The sequence below is a fragment of the Capricornis sumatraensis genome, chromosome 2 (assembly GCF_032405125.1).
Source record: "Capricornis sumatraensis isolate serow.1 chromosome 2, serow.2, whole genome shotgun sequence".
NCBI classification, from domain to species: Eukaryota; Metazoa; Chordata; class Mammalia; order Artiodactyla; family Bovidae; genus Capricornis; species Capricornis sumatraensis.
In genome coordinates, this window is record NC_091070.1 from 124,502,994 (window position 1) to 124,525,012 (window position 22,019).

A 22,019-nucleotide genomic window follows, 5' to 3' on the forward strand; every position below is an offset into this window, starting at 1 on the left:
ATGAGATTTTTTCTTACATAATTTTTATATTTTTAGTTGTGGCCTTTTCTGCTTAGAGATGTCCATTTAACCTTATACTGTGAAGCCTGTTTGTGTATGTTAGTTGCTCAGTTGTGTCTGACTCTTTGCGACTCCATGGACTGTAGCCCATCAGGCTCCTTTGTCCATGAAATTCTCCAGGCAAGGATACTGGAGTGGGTTGTCATTTCCTTCTCCAAAAAGCCTGTTTAGTGGTGCTGAACTCTTTCAGCTTTTGCTTATATGTAAAACTCTTTATCTCTCCTTCAAATCTGAATGATAACTTTTTTTGGGTAGAGTGTTCTTTGTTGTAGGTTTTCCCCTTTCATCACTTTGAATATACTGTGGCACTCCCTTCTGGCCTGCAAAGTTTCTGATGAAAAGTCAGCTGATAGTATTATGGGAGTTTCCTTGTACTTAATTAGTTGCTTTTTTTCTTCCTGCTTTTAAGATTCTGTCTTTTTTCCCCCACCATTTTAATTATGGTGTGTCTTGGTGTGAACTCTCTGGGTTCATTTTGTTCGGGGACTCTCTCTGCTTCCTATACTTGGATGTCTGTTTCCACCCTCCGTTTAGGGAAGTTTTCTGCTATCAATCTTCAGATAAGTTCTGTGCTCTTCTCTCTCTTTCTTCTGGGATGCCTATAATGCAAATATCGATATCCTTGACGTTGTCTCAGAGGTCTCTGAAACTGCATTTTTAGAAGTTTTTTCTTTTTTCTGTTTAGCTTCAGTGATTTCCACTACTCTGTCTTCCAGATTGCTTATCTGTTCCTTTGAATCATCTAATCCAGTGTTGATTCCTTCTATTGTATTTTTTATTTCAGTTGTACTCAACTCTGCTTGGTTTTTCTTTATATCATGTAACTTTTTTGGTGAAATTCTCCTTGTGTTCATCCATTCTTCTCCTAAGCTTGTTGAGCATCTTTATGGTCATTACCTGAGCTCTTTATTGGGTAGATTGCTTATCTCCACTTTTAAAATTCTTCTAAGGTTTTTGTCTTGTTCCATCATTTGGAACATAACCCCTGTCTCCTCATTTTGCCCAATTCTCCATGCTTATTTCTCTGTGTTAGGTAGGTCAGGTATTTTTCCCGATCTTAGAAAAGTAGCCTTAAGAGATGTGCCATTGGGCCTAACAGCATGCTCCACTCTGATCACTGCAGCTATATATCCTGGGGTATCACCTGTGTAGGCCGTGTCCACCCTACTGTTGTATCAGGGATAACTCTTACGTGCAGGCTGATTAGTGGGGCTGGTCCCTGGCCTGGCTGACTGCAAGGTCATGTCTCATGCAGTACATGTAAGCCAGCTTGAGGGCAGGTTAGGGTTCCCATGCAATTGACCATGTGACCTGGGGGCTCTGAGGCTAGCACTGGCTTGCTGGAGGGCAGGGCTTCCACTGAAGTCTTGAACCTCCCAAAGTCATCCAAGAGGGTTTGAATCAGTGTATTCCAGACTCCTAAATGTTGATATTTTGACCTCTTCCCATGAATCACAGATGTTCTCAATAATATTTAAAAATGGTGAATCCTTCCTAGGTGGTTTTCAATTTCCTTGTCTAGATCCATCAGAGAAATCTCCATCTAAGGCAGCTCTAGCCTTACAAAGTGTATTTCTTAAATAATAAGACTTGAAAATCAAAATTACCTACTGATCCATGGGCTGCAGAAAGGATGTTGTGTTAGTGCCATGAAAACAACATTAATCTCATTGTACATGTCCATCAGAGCCCTACGGTAACTTCAGATGAATTGTCAATGAGCAGTGGTATTTTGAAAGGACTTTTCATCTGAGTAGTAGGTCTCAATGGTGAGCTTAGAATATTCTGTAAGCCATGTTGTAAGGAGGTATACTCTTATCTAGGCTTTGATCCATTTATAGGGCATAGGCAGAGTAGATTTAGCATGTTTCTTAATGGCCCTAGGATTTTTTGAGTGGTAAATAAGCATTGGATTCAACTTAAAGTTAGCAGCTACTTTAGCCCCTAACAGAAGAATCTGTTTTTTGAAGCTCTGAAGTCAGATATTGACTTCTCTCTAACTGTGGAAGTAGTAGAGGGCATCTTCTATATAGGGATGTTTCATCTACTTTGAAAAGCACTTTTATTAATTATCTTAGCCAGATTTTCTGGAAAACTTCCTGCAGCTTCTACTTAGCACTCTGTTTTTATGTTAAGGAGATGACTTCTTTCCTTAAACCTCGTGAACCAACCTCTGCTAGCTTCAGACTTTGTTTCTGCAGCTTCATCACTTCTCTCAGGCTTCATAGAAATGAAGAGAGTTAGGGCCTTGTTCTGGATTAAGCTTTGACTTAAGGGAGTATTGGGACTGCTTTGTTCTTCTTGTCCAGACCACTGAAACTTTCTCTATATCAGCAATAAGGCAATTTTACTTTCTTATTCCTCATGTATTCACTGGAGAAGCACTTTTAATGTCCTTCAAGAACTTTTCCTTTGCATTCACAATTTGGCTAAGCATTTGGTGCAGGAGGCCCAGCTTTCAGCCTATCTCAGCTTTCAACTTGCCTTCCTCACTAAGCTTAATCATTTTTAGCCTTTTTATATAAAGCCAGATGTATGACTCTTCCTTTCACTTGAACTCTTAAAGGTCATCGTAGAGTTATTAAGTGACTCTTATTAACAATGTAACTTTTGTTATGTCTCAGGGAATATAAAAACCCAAAGAGAGGGAGAAAGATAAGAGAATGGCTGGTTAGTGAAGTAGTCAGACCACGCATATTTCTTAAGTTCACTGTCTTGTGTGGGGACAATACATGGCACTCCAAGACAATTAAAATAGTAACATCAGATCACTGATCACAGATCAGCATAACAAATACAATGATAATGAAGAAATCTGAAATGGCGTGAGAACGTGTGTCTCAGGGTGCAGAGATGTGAGGTGAGAAGTGGTAGCCTTTGGGAACCGGCACCGACAGATTGGTTCCCTGCAGGGGTGCCGTATACTTTCAGTTTGTAAAAACGCAGTAAAGTGCAATAAAGGAAGATAGAGTACACCGAGATAAGCCTGAGTACAGAATTCTGTGTTTGCTGTCTTTCTGGCTCTTGCAGAAACAATTAGATGAGCAAGAATGGACACAAGCACTTGCAGGCCAAATGGTGACTGTTAGTGTGCTGGGCTGTTTTTATTAAAATGCTTGGTGTGACTCCACAGAAATCTAAGTAATCTTAGAGATAAACTCTTGCTTATGCTCACAGTAAAGAAAGAGTATGAGTAGATGAAAGTTTTTTGGAGTTGAACGACTAGGATTTTTCAGACAAATTGATTGAACTTTGAAATTAGCAGCTCTTCATCAAATATTTTTAAACATGCATTATTATTATTCTTTTCTGTTGATGGTGGAGCCAAAGTTTTGTTTGTGTGAGTTGACGTAGATTTGTGTTTGAAGAAACAAAAGAAGGGAGAGACTGAAAATAAAAGTAAATAAAAGTAGAAATTTGGGGCTATGTTTCATGTTTTCATTTCCCCTTGACATTTAATAAAGATTTTATATTTTCCTTCTGTTACCTGTCCCTGTTCCAAGATTGTTGCCCCAGGCATGTTCTCTGGAAATGGGAATGATACACACTTATCATCTCCAGACTTAGATATTTTCCTTGCAGTACTGGTTTGTGGGCTTATCTGGAATATTCTGGGTATGAACCTGTGGTTCAGGACCTTCTGAACTCTTGGGTTTAGACAATTCTCAGTGATGTGTGAAGGAATTTTGAGTTGAATATTGTCCACAGGTGAATAGGGTTTTTAGTTTTGGCTGTAGATATAGGGCCTCTGTGAGCCAGATAATAATAGAGAAATAACCGAAATGTTAGGAATGTATCCTCTGCAAACCCTGACTTCAGAACGTTTCGTGGGACTTTGTATAAGATTCAGACCTCCTATTATGCATTAGCATAATACACTGACTATAGTGTTCCAGTGATTGCTGCCAAATGATCTTTAAAATTCCTTCATGTGAGGAGGGATGCCCATGGGGAAATCTGAAGCTGTTCTCTGGGTTTTCCCTGTTTGGTTTAGGGAAGTTTCCATAATTCTGTATAACAACATATACAGTTTAGGTTTTTTAATTTTCATTTTTGACATAATTTTGTCCCTCATTTCTTTCTTTTTAGGATATACCTCTAAATTAACAAACAGTAGGAATTGTGTACTCTGTTTAAAAAGCATTCTGAACAATTTAAGCTAAAAGGATGCTTTGTTTCTTTTGGGTGGGTAGCAAGAAGATTATATGTATTTATAAAATTCTTTTCCAGCAAGGGTAGTTAAAAGCATGTATTTAAATTTAAGGACTTTTTGAAAAATGAACTGTGCTTAACAAAATAGTCTTTTGAAAACTTTAAAATGGGAGTGTTTACTGAAAGTACAGGAAATTGGTGACAGGCAGAATTTGTCTGATAACAGAACAGATAGAGACCATCAAACAGGAAAGATGATAGAAGAGATGACAATGGAGTAATGCCTCAGCGGGCCTCTTTTACCACTAAGGAATGCAAAAATATTTAGTCCTTTGTGTAGAGTATAATTTTATTCCAAATGTGATATAACTTGTTACCCTCTAAGATCCTGATCCTTTTGGACATGAAAACCTTGCAACTGTTTTGGTCAGTGACAAAAAGATACCAGGTGGTGCTAGTGGGAAAGAATCTACCTGCCAGTACCAGATACAAGAGAAGTGATTTCAATACCTGGGTTGGGAAGATCTTCTGGAGTAGGAGATGGCAACCCACTCCAGTATTCTTGCCTGGAAAATTCCATGGACAGAGGAGCCTGGTGGGCTGTAGTCCATGGGGTCGCAAAGAGTTGGACGTGACTGAGCAACTGAACATAGCACGCAGATACTTACAGTGAAGAAATACATTGGAGCTACTTTGGACCATAGTGGTGCTTACTGTTTTGTGGATGTTTATCAGTGAATCCGGGCATCCCAGATGCCACTAGTGGTAAAGAACCTACCTGCAAATGCAGGAAGTATAGGAGACAGTGGTTCGATCCCTGAGTTGGGAAGATCCCCTGGAGAAGGGCATGGCTACTCACTCTAGTATTCTTGCCTGGAGAATCCCCCATGGACAGAGGAGCCTGGCGGACTATGGTCCATAGGGTTGCAAAGAGTCACCCATGACTGAAGTGACTTAGCACACGTGCAAATAAATGAATCTACTCATGGGGAAAATGGTACTGGAAAATGGTACATGTATCTTAGCTTAGCATTCACTTGGAATTTTTTATAACTATGTTTTTCTTCATTTGCCATTTAGGTGTAAATTATTTGGCTTCCATTCAAACAATTTAAATCAATTCTTACCGTAATACACATGGCTTAAGATTCATGGGTGAGGGTGTATCTTCATTCATGCAGATTTTAAGACAGGAACTTCCAAAAATGTTTTAGATTTGTGAAGATCTCTCAATTTTTCATCCCTGTTAAAGGTCAGAAAATTTGCACCATTTTTTCCTTCTTCTTTTACTTTTCTACTCCTTATACAATGTGAAGTTAGAATTAGTCAGCACAGTATCCCTACACTTACTGAAATTGGAGCTTTAGAATGTTTAAGACACATAAACCGGTGATTGAGTTTTTAAAAAGGTTTTGTCTGAGTTATAGATAGTTCATTGACTATCTTATGAGTGTTGCGTATACCTCCTACGGTCCAGGCACTATTCTAGGTTCTGGTTATACAAAGACGAGCCAGTCATGGTCACTGCCTTTAGGGAATTTGCAGAGTTGGGGAGAGATTGGTGAGCCTATACTTCCAATGCAGCTGCCTAAGATGTGTAGGGGAGTACAGAGGAGGGACATAAATCAGACTGGATGGACACGTCAGTCAGACCGCAGGGTCTCTGAGGGCTTCTTAAGGAAGGTAATGGTTTATTTGTGATTTGAAATAAAAGTAGGAATATTCAGCATTCTTGCGAGGAATTCTCCAGGCAAGCTAGAGAAGGAAGAAAGGGATGAGAAGTGTTTTCCAGGTGGAAGAATATGCATGTGTGTAAAGATGATTATTAACAAATTAGCTACATCTGAATTAAAAGTATGTATGTACTTTTCATATCTTGGATTTCATATGGAAGAGTACAGTCCATTTTCACCCGCAAACTAAGAAATTAAAATTTAACTCATAAATTAATTTTTCTGCAGTCTTAAAAAATACAGCAAAATAGAAGCAAAAGGAAGAAACATAGCGTGTAGCATATGTCATTATAGCACAGCAAGTGTTAATGAATTTGTTTTTGCAATAAATCCAATATTATAAAATAGAACAAAACTGGAATTTTTAAAGTCAAAGATTATTCAAGATTCATCAACTCACTGGGATGAATATCTTTATAAAACAAAAATGCTAGAAATAATTTTTAAAATACCCTTATTTATAAATTCAATTTTTTGTTGGTTATATTTTCTTAAATCAAGACATGTGAGTGTGTGCATGTGCTCAGTGGTGTCAGACTCTTTGTGACTCCATGGACCACCGGGCTCCTCTATCCATGGAATTTTCCAGGCAAGAATACTAGAGCAGGCTGCCATTTCCTACTCCAAGGGATCTTCCCGACCCGGGAACTGAACCAGTAGTCTCTTGTGTCTGCTGCATTGGCAAGCAGATTCTTTACCACTGCGCCACCTGGGAAGTCAGATCAAAGCATCAGTTCAGTTCAATCGCTCAGTCATGTCCAACTCTTTGCAACCCCATGGACTGTAGCACACCAGGCTTCCCTGTCCATCATCAGTTCCCAGAGCTTGCTCAAACTCATGTCCATCGAGTGGGTGATGCCATCCAACCATTTCATCTTCTGTCATCCCCTTCTTTTCCTGCCTTCAATCTTTCCCAACATCCGTGTCTTTCCCAGTGAGTCAGTTCTTTGCATCAGGTGTCTGTTGCATCGCGAAGTCAATACTTTGCAAAGTATTGGAGCTTCAGCTTCAGCATCTGTCCTTCCAATGAATACTCAGGGTTGATTTCCTTTAGGATCAAGACATACCAGTTTTTAAAAAGTGGAAATATTTTGCTATGAATCTTATATCTTAAGTCAATTTCTGTGGGTCTGGTATCAGTAACTCTTAAGTAGAAAACAAATGTCCTATTAGATAATACCTGTAAGGGGCATAGAAATCCTCAAAATGCTATCAGGGAAGTAAAATTAGTATCTCCCTTGTTGCATTTATGTGCCTTTTTATCAAGGCAGATTTCAAAGAGAAAGACAGATGTTTCTCCACTTTGTTTTTATTTAAATGTACTACTTGGGATTTGAAGCTTCTGCACTTCTTCTGTTTGTTTGGATTTTTTTTTTATGGCTTGATCCCAAAAAAATGGAATGAAAAATTTAGTGAAAGCTTTGTTGTTTGAAATTGCAGGGTGCTGTGAGACTTACTGCAAATCCCTGATGTCTCCCTGTCTGCCTTCAATTCTCCTATTTTTGGTAATAATGCAAGCAGTCATTTTAGAAAACTTTGCTTTGTTCATTTTACTGAGCCTCTTCCAGACACCATGTGCCTGAAGCAATAGCAGCCAGCCACAGCCAAGGTCCTAGGGCGTAAGCTCAGACTTCATCTTTCTCAAATGCTGCCACTTGAAATTTGCATAAATGTTGAAAAGAAAATTAAAAGGGCCCTCTATACCTCCTCTTCACATATTTTAGGAACCCCAGCCAGTCAAGGCACTAAAATGTCTTTTGAGTCATCTGTGGATATAAAAGCACAAATAGATACCATCCTGCAGATAGAGGGAGCAGGATATGGAGGGAAGAAAAAAAAATCATGTGAGACAGACGACAGACAGAGGCTTATTTGAAGAGGCTACAAAGCAGCAAGTAATGCCAATTTAAAGCGATTACATGTTAATACAACAAGTGAAACACATTTGAAGGCTGCTCAGATTACACTGGCTGGGATGCAGACTTAATTACTCATGTTAGAGATTCTGAAAACAAAGGGAGGCTTTTAGACCAGTGATACGTACCTGACATGTTACTGAAAAGCCTTGGAAAAACTTAGGTAAATGCCTAGAGAAATTTTTAAGGATGATTCCAGTAAGTTGGATACCTGAGGTCTGTCCCTAAATGGATAAATTCCTGAGGCACTGGAACTGGTTAAAATCAATGACAGTTTATTCTGTTGTTTGCTGTACTTACATACAAGTGAGGCTGATAAACATGAATAAATACTAGAACCTTATCTGGACTGAGTTATCCTTAAACAACAAAGGTTTGTGTTTTATTTCTTAAAGGTTCTTTCTGGAGTGATTCTGAAATTGATATTGAGAGAAGGCCTGTCAAAGGTATACAATAAAAGCAATTTTTATTCCTAACTTCCCTAGACTGTGTGGGCCATGAGGATAGGAATTGTTTTTTTCTCCATTTGACTTTCTTGTAATGATTAGTAATGGGCTGTGCTCAAGAGTAGTTGTTTAACAATTAAAAGCACCATATTAAAACTGAATGACATTTTTGCTTATATATAGTGTTAATTTACCTTTCATGAATCACTTCTCCTCAGGTTTGCAGTGCTATACTTTTTTTTTTTAAAGCAATGGGTGACTTTTTTTTAAGATAGTAGTTTAGTATCTCTTTATTAGATCTTAATTGGTGACAGCTGGGAAGAATTTATTCCATTTATTTATAGTATGACCTAAATTTCTTAGGACTCTTGGTTTCTCAGTTTGTTTAAAGTGGGGTCTGATTGACACAAGAAGTTCCTTTAAAGCCACCATTTATCATGAAATCAATTTATAAAGAATTCAACTACCTACTATGTGAAAGTAAGTGAAGTGAAAGTCGCTCCTTGCCACCCCATGGACTACACAGTCCATGGAATTCTCCAGGCTAGAATACTGGCGTGGGTAGCCTTTCCCTTCTCCAAGGGATCTTCCCAACCTAGGTATTGAACCCAGGTCTCCCACATTGCAGGCAGATTCTTTACCAGCTGAGCCACAAGGGAAGCCCAAGAATACTGGGGTGGGTAGCCTATCCTTTCTCCGGGGGATCTTCCCGACCCAGGAATCAAACTTGGGTCTCCCTGCACTACAGGACTCCTACTATGTGAGCAGTCCTTTTTTGAATTCTTACTATGTATAAGACATTGTTCTAGGCTCTTTAAATGCATTAATTCAGTTAATTCTTATCAGGGCTCTGGTAAGAAATGAAAACACAAAGAGGATAAGAGATAGTAAACGGGGGAGCTAGAATTCCAGCTGAGATCCTGATTGCAGCATTTTTGCTTCAATCACTGAACTAGATTGTGTCAATTATACAGAAGAGAAGTAGTTTCTATCCTCTAGGAACTTAGAAGTGTGAAAGCCGAGAGAGTTAGAAGACAGTACAGAATTAAATGCTAAACTTTTTAGCATTTATTGGTGAATTATTGGTGTTGCAAGAGTAGGGGTTGGCCTGAGAGAACAGAACTGTCCAGAGGAAGCTTTCTGGGCCAGGCAGGAGGCGAGCTGGGCTAGGAGGAAGGAGCAGAATTTAGATACTGAAGGGGAAGTAGCAACCAGAGGAAAGGAAGCTGAGCTACTAGTGGAGGCAAGGAACTGAGTTCATGGTGATCTGTTTGAGCTAAAGTCTGCATTCAAAGCGGTTCCTGGTAACGTTGGACCCACTATGGGCTGTGATCTTGAAGGCACAGGTGAGGGCTTAGACTGGAAGAATTAAGAAGTGACTTGTCCCTGGAAGAAAAAATGCCAGGCTTGGCACTGTATCCACCCAAGGAACTGCACTGACCTTTCAGCTGGTTCTTCTGAAGCCAAGCTGAGAATAACTTCTGAGAATTGAATAAGAACTGAAAGCCACTATATGTAGATGGGCAAGTGGTGGAAGGACACGTTGCAAGTGATACTTCTGGGAGGTTAGAGGTGATTAAAATAAAATCCTTACCGCTTGAGGGGAGCTGAGAAAATGGGTAGCTTCAGCCTAGTCTAAAAAGGAGTACCTTGCATAAGCTTATATCAGAAAGGAAAAAAAAAAAACAAACCTTCGTTACACTGGAGCATTGAATGGTCCTGAGTTTTTCAAACCCAGATTTGGCTGTATTATTTTCCTTGCTTAGGGCGGCCCAGTAGTCTGTGCTTACCCCTAAAGTAGAAGCTATAGTCTAACCCCTGCCTGCCTTCCTTGCTATCTCCTGTTAGTCTCCCCTTTGTTTAATAATTTCTAGCCTTGCAAACATGGAACACCAGTCTCATTCCATCTTTCGCTTTTATACTTGGTTTCCTCTTTTTGGGATCACTTTTCACCTGTATCATCATGATACTTGTTCTTACCACCTGAGAGAGGCCTTGCCTAGTCACTGTATCTAAAGTAGGTCCCTATACCTCTGGCCTTCCTGGTTATGTTGTATTCCAGAACTGGGTTCTGCTTGCAGTAGAATCTATCACTTACTACTGTGAGTGAACTTTATTTATTCACTTATTATGTCTTTGCCTAGTAGAAATAAGGTTCATGTGGACAGGGACTAATAAAACATGATTTTTCTGACACCACGACCTGTATCTCACATAGTAGATACACTTTAAGTATGTTTGTTTCTTCATTCTTCCTTCCTTCCTTCCTTTCTTTCCTTTTCTTTTTGGTTTTGTTCCCTGCCAGGGATTGAACCCATGTCCTGGGCGGTGAAAGTGCAGAGTCTTAAGCACTGGACCTCCAGGAAATTCTCTCTGTATGTTTCTGAATATTGGAAAACTAGCCCTCAAATGGAGAAGGCAATGACACCCCACTCCTGTACTCTTGCCTGGAAAATCCCATGGACGGAGGAGCCTGGTAGGCTGCAGTGCATGGGGTCGCTAAGAGTCGGACACGACTGAGCGACTTCACTTTCACCATTCAGTTTCATGCATGGGAGAAGGAAATGGCAACCCACTCCAGTGTTCTTGCCTGGAGAATTGCAGGGACGGGGGAGCCGGGTGGGCTGCCATCTATGGGGTCGCACAGAGTCGGACACGACCGAAGCGACTTAGCAGCAGCAGCAGCAGCAGTCCCCAAATACACAGAAAATGTGGGGACTTCCCTGGTGGTCCACTGGTTGAGAATCCACCTTCCAGTGTGAGGGATGTCGATTCGATCCCTGGTCAGGGTACTAAGATCCCACATGCGGCAGGGCAACTAAGCCCTCACACTGCAACTAGAAAAAAGCCCAAGAGCCACAAAATTTAAAAAAAAAAAGGAAAAGAAGATGTGGGAAATTTAGCATGTAGATGTTGTGTCACATTGCCAAGTGGTGCAGTGATGAAATTGGAATCTACTGCTGCTTTTTGTTTTTGCCTTTTGGGGGGCAGGGACATGCAAATACAGATACACAGTATATGAGATTGATATTTATCAAGCAGCCCCGACCAACTAACACTGAAGAAGCTGAAGTTGAATGGTTCTATGAAGACCTACAAGACCTTTTAGAACTAACCCTCAAAAAAGATGTTCCTTTCATTATAGGGGACTGGGATGCAAAAGTAGGAAGTCAAGAAACACCTGGAGTAACAGGTAAATTTGGCCTTAGAATACAGAATGAAGCAGGGCAAAGGCTAATCGAGTTTTGCCAAGAAAATGCACTGGTCATAGCAAACACCCTCTTCCAACAACACAAGAGAAGACTCTACACATGGACATCACCAGATGGTCAAGACCGAAATCAGATTGATTATATTCTTTGCAGCCAAAGATGGAGAAACTCTATACAGTCAACAAAAACAACACCAGGAGCTGACTGTGGCTCAGATCATGAGCTCCTTATTGCCAAATTCAGACTTAAATTGCAGAAATTAGGGAAAACCACTAGACCATTCAGGTATGACCTAAATCAAATCCCTTATGATTATACAGTGGAAGTGAGAAATAGATTTAAGGGCCTAGATCTGATAGAGTGCCTGATGAACTATGGAATGAGGTTCATAACATTGTACAGGAGACAGGGATCAAGACCATCCCATGGAAAAGAAACGCAAAAAAGCAAAATGGCTGTCTGGGGAGGCCTTACAAATAGCTGTGAAAAGAAGAGAAGTGAAAAGCAAAGGAGAAAAGGAAAGATATAAGCATCTGAATGCAGAGTTCCAAAGAACAGCAAGAAGAGATAAGAAAGCCTTCCTCAGCGATCAATGCAAAGAAATAGAGGAAAACAATAGAATGGGAAAGACTAGAGATCTCTTCAAGAAAATTAGAGATACCAAGGGAACATTTCATGCAAAGATGGGCTTGATAAAGGACAGAAATGATATGGACCTAACAGAAGCAGAAGATATTAAGAAGAGGTGGCAAGAGTACACGGAAGAACTGTATAAAAAAGATCTTCACGACCCAGTTAATCACGATGGTGTGATCACTCATCTAGAGCCAGACATCCTGGAATGTGAAGTCAAGCGAGCCTTAGAAAGCATCAGTATGAACAAAGCTAGTGGAGGTGATGGCATTCCAGTTGAGCTGTTTCAAATCCTGAAAGATAATGCTGTGAAAGGGCTGCACTCAATATACCAGCAAATTTGGAAAACTCAGCAGTGGCCACAGGACTGGAAAAGCCAGTTTTCATTCCAATCCCAAAGAAAGGCAATGCCAAAGAATGCTCAAACTACCTCACAATTGCACTCATCTCACATGCTAGTAAAGTAATGCTCAAAATTCTCCAAGCCAGGCTTCAGCAATACATGAATGATGAACTTCTAGATGTTCAAGCTGGTTTTAGAAAAGGCAGAGGAACCAGAGATCAAATTGCCAACATCTGCTGGATCATGAAAAAAGCAAGAGTTCCAGAAAAACATCTATTTCTGCTTTATTGAGTATGCCAAAGCCTTTGACTGTGTGGATCACAATCAACTGTGGAAAATTGTGAAAGAGATGGGCATACCAGACCACCTGACCTGCGTCTTGAGAAACCTATATGCAGGTCAGGAAGCAACAATTAGAACTGGACATGGAACAACAGACTGGTTCCAAATAGGAAAAGGAGTACGTCAAGGCTGTATATTGTCACCCTGCTTATTTAACTTATATGGAGAGTACATCATGAGAAACGCTGGGCTGGAAGAAACACAAGCTGGAATCAAGATTGCCAGGAGAAATATCAGTAACCTCAGATATGCAGATGACACCACCCTTATGGTGGAAAGTGAAGAGGAACTCAAAAGCCTCTTGATGAAAGTGAAAGAGAAGAGTGAAAAAGTTGGTTTAAAGCTCAACATTCAGAAAACGAAGATCATGGCATCTGGTCCCGTCACTTCATGGCAAATAGATGAGGAAACAGTGTCAGACTTTATTTTTCTGGGCTCCAAAATCACTGCCGATGGTGATTGCAGCCATGAAATTAAAAGACACTTACTCCTTGGAAGGAAAGTTATGACCAACCTAGATAGCATATTGAAAAGCAGAGATATTACATTGCCAACAAAGGTCCGTTTAGTCGAGGCTATGGTTTTTCCTGTGGTCATGTATGGATGTGAGAGTTGGACTGTGAAGAAAGCTGATTGCCAAAGAATTGATGCTTTTGAACTGTGGTGTTGGAGAAGACTCTTGAGAGTTCCTTGGCCTGCAAGAAGATCTAACCAGTCTATCCTAAAGGAGACTAGTCCTGGGTGTTCATTGGGAGGACTAATGCTGCGGCTGAAACTCCAGTACTTTGGCTACCTCATGAGAAGAGTTGACTCATTGGAAAAGACCCTGATGCTGGGAGGGATTGAGGGCAGGAGGAAAAGGGGACTACAGATGGCTGGATGGCATCATCGACTGGATGGACATGAGTTTGTGTGAACTCCGGGAGTTGTTGATGGACAGGGAGACCTGTTGTGCTGCGATTCATGGGGTCGCAAAGAGTCAGACACGACTAAGCGACCGAACTGAAGTGAACTGTAGCTTAGAAAATTCTGGAAAAAGTTACTCCTTTTGTGAGTAACTAGTTTCTCTGAGTCTCTTAAAACAATGCTTTAAGCATGATTTCTTTGATTAGTATGATTGAACATTTCACTTTCTACTCTACAGATATAAAGCTGCTTTAAGTTTTATGAAGTTTAACTGTTTTACATTGGTAAAAAGTAAATTGAATTTTGAAATGAGGTCTTTCCCAATCTCACCATCATGGTTTTGAGTTATCAAAGTTTTAACTTCTGTTTTTATGACAAATAATTACAATATTCTTTTAGAAATAGCCCCTGAACAAACTAGTGTCCAAATTTTACTTTTTTTTATTGGTTGTTCATTCATTCAGGCACTATATTGTCATGTGCATCATCCAAGACTTCCAATGTATTATACATTCTTAGGAAATTCCTTAAAGTGGACTGTCATGCCTTAATACAGATGTTGTCTCCAAGTGTGGTTCCTCAAATTAGCAGAATTAGCATCACCTGGGAATTTGTTAGGAATGCAAATTCCCAGACCTGCTTTAGACTGATTCCCTCACAAACTGTGGGAATGGAGTTGGACAGTTTGTGTTTTAGCAAGCCCTCCAGATGATTCTGATACACACTAAAGTTTGAGAATTGTGGCTTAGTAAATGTTAAAAGTTCAAGGTAGCATGATCCTGCAGATTAGTCACATAGCATTAATTATTAGCCTTGTAAGCCCACCTCCTTTTTGGTCACTGAATTTGACTGGTTCACTGAGACTAGGCTATAAAGTTATTTTCTATATTGATTGCCACATATTGACTTAAGGTTGTTTATATTTCTCTGAACCTGTCAGTGTAATGATTTGCCAGGACACTTAATAGGAACAGACTGATTTTTTTTTTTTCTTTTTTTCTTTGCATCGTGGCTTTCTGAGTCACAGGTGGCTGGCTTTTTATATCCTTCTGGATAAATCTCTCTAGGCACCAGGCATGGCACTCATGTTCTGTTAATGAGGGAGCTGTCACTGTCGGATCAGAGGGGACCCTCCAGGAGTATTTAGTTCACCACCATTTGACTTACAGGTTGGGAAATTGATCCCCCATGAGGTTCTGCTTTTCTTGCAGGGGTGCAGTTCATTTGTGGTCAGGACAGGGTTTCAGGACTTCTGACTCTCTCTACTGCACCAGGATTCCTGCAGGGGGAGGACAGAGCTGTGGCTTGCTCTGTGCCTGCAGGACAGTCCTTTCCTACTATGAGTTTGCCTTTTTTTTTTTTTTTTAAGAAAAAAGCAAATAGAAAAAAAAGTCAGGAAGTTCTCATTGCAACTAATAAAAGTGTCTAAAGAGAATAAAAAAATCAGTTTGAGAACTTTGGTATGGAGGAAATAACCTGACATTAACTGTTTTAATTATAGTTGTTGCATTGGGCTTATCAGTGTGGGAAGAGGGAGCATTTGAGCCCTACAGGGAAGTGGGATATGGACAACAAGATGACCCTGTTCCTGCATATGCCTGTTCGGACTACAACCTAGTGACTGCTTGTGTGATCCCAACAGCTGTCACGGAGATGGGGCTGGATTCAGTAAAGCCCTGCAGTATCATAGCTAGTGCTAGGGTGGAATGCCCCAGGAAGTGGTCTCTTCAGTTCCTTGGCCTTCACTTTCCAATATGTGGGTATAATAATACCTGTTCTGCCCAGTTTGAGAAGAAAAATGTCATAGTAGGGAGCAGCATATTACTGTGTTCAGAGGACGGACTCTCTCATGAGATCCAGACTCCCTAGGTTCAAATCCTGGCTCTGGTTGTGACAATAAGTAGGTCACTTATGCTTTCTGTGGAAATGAGTTTAATGAAATTAACTACTTCATAGGGTTGTGGGGAAGATTTAATTAGTCTGTGTAAGTGCTTTAAACAATATTGTTGTGTGTTAACTATTGTTGTTACTAGTTTTAAAAAATATTATTACCTTAACAGATGAGATTTTTATTTACTTTCATCAGTTTGATGTTGATAACAGTAGTGGGCAAGCAAAGGGTTCTCATGCAGTAATTGTTAGTAGAGGAGTTGTTCTGATATCTAGCTTGTGCATGGGTCCTGCTGTGAGAAGAAGCTAGTATCACCCAGAAGGGCAGACCTAGAGCCTCTGATGTTGTAATTTATTCATAGAATGATATGCACACTCTATTCATAGAGTGATATGCACAGAGGAAACTCAAAACCAGGGCCTTGTCGGTTTTGCTTTCAGGTATTTTTACATGAACCATCCTAGGAGATGAATATCTTCATAATCTTCCAGAAAATGTTTCATGGATTTCCATTTTGGTTTTTATTGTTTGACAAGGCTTCTTTCTGTCTTGCCTTTCTAATTGTTACTAGGATTCTTGATAAGCATTTTGGTGATGAAAATTCTAACTCTAAAAGCTAAACGATCAAGGTATTGTAACTGTCCAGCAAACAAATGGCAACCTTTGGGTAGACTTCCTCCTCTTTTGGCTGAACTCAATGAAAGTTTCTACTATTGCTGTTTATTTCTGAGCAGTCTCTTTTGGGAGGGAATTAGGATGGTGAAGTGCCTTTTTACTATGGGAATGAGGATTCAAGAATTTGAGAATTATTATTTTATTTATATATATATATATAAAATTAACTTTTCATTTTCTTCACTTTGATATCCCCCCTCGTCTACAAGCTCTATTCATGGTCTGCTTCCCATCTTTGTGTGAGCCCCTTGAAGTTAGTTAGAGATTATGTTTTATTTATTTCTCTGTGTTTTCTATTTCCGCCTTTTCTTCTGGATCCTAATACAGTATCTGCTACACATTGGTGATGGTGGTTTAGTCGCTAAGTCATGTCCGACTCTTGCGACCCCATGGACTGTAGCCCACCAGGCTCCTCTGTCCATAGGATTTTCCAGGCAAGAATACTGGAGTGGATTGCCATTTCCTTCTCCAGGGGATCTTCCTGACCCAAGAATCGAACTCAGGTCTCCGGCATTGCACATTAGGCTCTCAAATATAGTTTATTGAATGAATATTATTGATGTTTCTGGTTACTTCTTGAAGTGGCATGTTTTGAAACTTCACGTGAAGGCTTAAGTAATTCATTGATATCATGGTGACCTAGTATCTACGGTCTTCCTGAATATTCGTCGATGAATCCTTACATTGCTTATCCGAAGTATACAAATCCCAAGATGCTTGTGGTATATCGTGGATTGGATAGCATAACTTTAATTCTCTTAGTATCATTGGGAAAGGAATGTAGTAGCCTAGAGAGATAGAAGCACAGAGAATTAAGAATGCCATTCAGGACCACAGAGCAGTTACTATGGGAAGAGACTCTTGGGATGAGCTTTTCTATGGCCCCAGAAGCCAAAAGATAAAAAGATGCCCTGAGCTGGATGTTTCTTTAATGTCTAAGGGTTATGATTAGTGTCTTATTTCTAATGTGCATTTGTTTTTATTTTTAGCATTGCAATGTCGTGATGGCTATGAGCCATGTGTAAATGAAGGAATATGTGTTACCTACCACAACGGTACAGGATACTGCAAGTAAGTTTTTCTCTCTTTTTTTTTTTTCATTTTCATTTATCTTATTTTTCCTCAATAGGAAATTGGGTAAAATTTGGTTCTACTATCCTATACTTAATACTTCTGTGAAATGTTACTGGTTCACTAACTTTCCTGATGTAGTTTTTTGGAAGATGATGATTTGGATGTCAGATAAATGGTCAATAAGAACTTACTGTCTTACCCTTATCTTTTTCATCATGATAAAGGCTTTCAGTGAGTAGCTCGTGTGTGTGTATGTGTGCTTAGTCATGTCTGACTCTTTGTGACCCTTTGGACTGTAGCCCACCAAGCCCCTCTGTCCATGGGATTTTCCAGGCAAGAGTACTGGAGTGGGTTGCCTTTTCCTCCCCTAGGAGATCTTTCTGACCCAAGGATCAAACCCATGTCTCCTGTGTCTCTTGCATTGCAGGCAGATTCTTTACCCACTGAACCATCAGGGAAGCCCAGAGAGTATATTCTTTAACATTTTTCAGTTTAATCGTTAAGAAATCTTTCAGTTAAGAAAATTTCAGCTTTCAGATTAGAATCGATTCTCAATGTGTTAGCTCTGATCTTGTTTTTAAGTTAGACCAAATGCATGTTAACTTTAATTCTGCCTACCATAGGTAAATATTATAGCCATGTAACACTTTTCTCTTCCCTAATGTAAAATATCCAATTCTGAAGGAGAGTCTGTGAGAGAAGAAAATACACACATGCCTGTAGGGATGGAGTAGGGAGCAGGGGCTGTGGGTGAAGGTCATTATATGGATTTAAAAGAATAAGGGTTAGGGTTAGGAAATGGCAGCCCACTGCAGTATTTCTTGCCTGGAAAATTCCATGGACTGAGGAGCCTGGCGGGCTACAGTTCATGGGGTTGCAAAGAGTCGGACGGAGCTGAGCATGCACACACTAGCCACACTAGAGATGAATTAGGATGAGGAATAGGACTAGGGAGTATAGGCTCATTCTCAAGAGTGTTTCTTTTCTTCCTGTCTAATAGTGAAGTGTAGCCATACTTTTTGTTTGAGGAAGCCTGTGAGGTATTCTTTTAAATTGCTTCTCTAGATTTCCTATGGATAACTTCCCCCGCTTCTACCTCAATTGAAAATTTTTGATAGGAACATGTATCCATTCTATTTCTTTAATAGAAAATAAGATTTGGTAATATGACATTTATCTTCTTTAATACTTTTTTTGGAGTGTATTTGTTCTTTACTTTGGTAGAAGTATGTGCTTGATAAGCATTTTAAGTGATTTTATCTAACATAGTTTTGTTTCTTTTCTGGATATCTAGCTGAATAACTTAACTGTAATAATTACATTTGTTCCAATCAAGTCTATTCTGACACCGGGATTTAAGTTCTTTAATGTTATGAACAAGAATTTTTCCAAGTCAGAAAAAATTTTCTTCACCAAAGTGAAAATATTTTAAGCTGTGATGACAGTAAAGCTTAACAATAGGTTATTTGGATTGGAATAAAGATAACATTGGAAATGAAATTTTTTATGTAGCTCATTATAGGCTGTTCACTTAGTTTTTCTAGCTGGGGAAAAAAATCCAACCAAAAACACGTGATGTAGTCTCCTCTAAGAATGGAAACATAACTGGAGATAATAAGGAAAGGAACTTAATACGTTAGAATTGGCCGCTGAAATCTTGTTTAGTCTCTTTTTGCATCTGGTGTCTTAGTTACTTGCTTCATTCTATTATTGAGCTATCTCGTGGTAGTTAACCCATTATATTATGATCATTTGTTGATAATATTTGTTTCTCCCACTAGAGTATGAGAGGTCCTGGTCTTGTGCATTTTCAGTCTGGTGTGTAGCTAGTGCCCAACAACATGTTTCTTGAATCAAAAAATGCTCAATAGGTATTATCATTCACTTGTTTATTTATTTATTTATTGAAGGATAATTGCTTTACAGAATTTTGTTGTTGTCTGTCGAACCTGAAAATGAATCAGTCATAGGTATACATATGTCCCCTCCCTTTTGAACCTCCCTTCCATCTCTTGCCCCCATCCCACCACTCTAGATTGATACAGAGCCCCTGTTTGAGTTTTCTGAGCCATACAGCAAATTCCCATTGGCTATCTATTTTACATATGGTAATGTAAGTTTCTATGTTACTCTTTCCATACATCTCACATGTTTTTAAATCTGTTTGTCTTAAATAAGTAGAGACTGAACATTTCCTCAGAATTTTGTTTGCTTTGTGTAGTGTTCAGGATGTCAGTACCATACAGAGAGGCAGTTTAGTTCTGTTTAGAGATAATTCAACTTGGTGACTTATGTAGGGAGAATTTCAAATACGTTCCAAGTGTTAGCCTACATATTTGTGGTCTGACATGGGGAGAGAAGATTCTAGAGGAGACTAAACTCTGAGCACATACCAGGAATGGACACTAAGGGTCATTTTGGGAGAGAAAACAGATCTGTGAGTCTCAGGCTCTCCAACCAAGGTGAGAGAGACGAAGTTGCCCCCAGTTTTCGGAAGAAGCATTGCTAGGAAACGGGACTCACTTTGTGATCGACAGAAATGGAGCTGCCAGAATTCTGTTGCTGAATACTTGCTAATTATTGATGGTGTGGATTGCTTATGGATATGGTTCTGAACATAGTTCCTAGACATCCCTCAAATGGCTTCCAATCCTGTTGTGAGGGAAACAATCTTGTAGTGAAAAGCAGAGTAAGGGGAAAAATGGGTAAGGCCATCTTCTGGGGAGACTAGTGTGGATAACAAAGCTTGTAAAAAGTGATTGTTTCTCTACTTCAGTAAAAGTAATATTAGCAACTTCAGGAGCAGAAGAATCAACATAAGTGGACACAGGAATGCAAGAACAATCTCCGGGATGCCAGGTCACTCATCTACAGTGGCACCGCAGCCAACATCCACAGAATGTTAAGCGAAGTTTAAATAAAAATAACATCTACTTAGCAGACCTTTCAGAATATCTTCACCACCTTTTATTTTTTTTCCCTAGGGAAAGAAGTTACTCCAGCTTGCTCAGTAAATATTATTTTCACAAAATGGTATATGCATATTAGAACACTTAGAAGATTTATAAAAATCACATTTATAAAAATCACATCAGATATATAGGACTTAATGACTGTCTTTTTATTCATGAGATTGCTTAGTGGATTAAGGAAAGAGAGCTGAGGCCAAACTTCTTTTACTGGGGTGAGTGGGTGGGAGTTAATGGAAAATGTTTTAAAGTAGAAGGCAACTGACTGTCTCTTTAAAGAGCATAATGTTATTGACTTAGCTAAATTATAATGGTTGTTTATGGAAATTATAGAAATCCTTGATAAGATCACACTGACAGATGAGGACAAGTACTTTTAAAGGTTAGTTTTGTATACAGCTCAACTGTTTTTTTCTAACTGTTAAGTATTCTATCAGTCTGTGATTAGATTGGGAGCTAGACAAGAAGAACCTGTGTAATCTTGCATAAAACTCAATTATTGCTCCTAAATAGTTGTTGTCAGCTCTTAATAAAGCCCTCTCTCACTACACAGAAGTAAGACATTTCATTCTCTCCCTTGTCCTACTGGGAGGTGTAAATATATAATTAAGTTTGGCTGTCATTAATCACTTTCAAGTTGTTTTCTCAGGCTTTCAAATATAAACCATTCCAAATCCCACTTTGATTAAAACTCATGGGCAACTCAAGTTCACTAGAGTGTTGGGGGTGGGTGAGGTTACAATTTGCAAAATTCACAAAATGTGTATTTTTAAGGACACAGTATAGTTATTTAAAGTCCCTGTCTGCCAGTTTTTAACATATGGGTTGTCTTTGGGTGTGTTTCCATCAATAGCTCTTTCAGTTTCCCTTTACTTCATGTTTATGGTAGTTTTATTGGTTTTGGACATTGCAAGTGATACATTTTAAAATTTATCTTCTACTAAAGAATGTTACTGGAAGATCAGCTTTATGCTATGGAGGCTTGTATTTAGGTTCTGGTATGGTGGGTCTGTTTTGCTCTTAGTCTGATGGTGTGTCTTAGTCAAGACTTGGAGTCTGGATACAGTCCTTATTCCCAAAGTATGACCCTTCAGTGAATTCAGTGGAAAGCAAGAGGTGTCTACCACATACTGGGGTGTATCTCAAGCCCCTCTAATTTGGTAGGACTTGAATTCAAACCTCTGACTCCCCAAAACCGTGCTCAGCTTTTAGCCTTCCAGCTTTTGCTTTCTGTTGTGTTCCTCATATCATCTTGTTGTGGAGTTACATGACATGTTTTTTAACATGTCTGGTTTCAAAACTGGTTCTGTCTGGTCCAGGATTTCTCTTCCTCAATTTTCAGAGGAATTTTGACAATTCCAGATACCTTTGACTCCTTAGCTCTTATAGGACTTCCATTCACCTGTGCTTCATGAACTGGGGAATACCTTCAGGGAAAAAGGTATATAAGTGTAGGTTTCATATATGTAGTTTGTTTTTTCCTTTGAGGCTAATATCGCTTCTAGTTTCTGCCTGCTTTGATTGCTCTCTGGTACCTTTTAATACTTTGTCTGAAGTTTATAATAATTATAAATGAGAGAGTTGATCTAAGTTACTCTGCCATTACTGATGCTGAAGCTGAAGCTTCAATACTTTGGCCACTTGATGTGAAGGGCTTACTCACTGGA

The 22,019-nt window shown here is 39.4% G+C and overlaps 1 protein-coding gene across 1 annotated transcript in view; it reads left to right on the forward strand.

Moving 5' to 3' along the window:
* Positions 1–22,019, forward strand: part of NOTCH2 (notch receptor 2) — a 173,132-nt gene that overhangs the window by 29,349 nt on the left and 121,764 nt on the right. The window contains exons 2-3 of the mRNA XM_068960510.1: positions 15,245–15,424; positions 17,299–17,380. Of these exons, the coding sequence (XP_068816611.1) occupies positions 15,245–15,424; positions 17,299–17,380 (262 nt within the window). The remainder of the gene's footprint in view (positions 1–15,244; positions 15,425–17,298; positions 17,381–22,019) is intronic.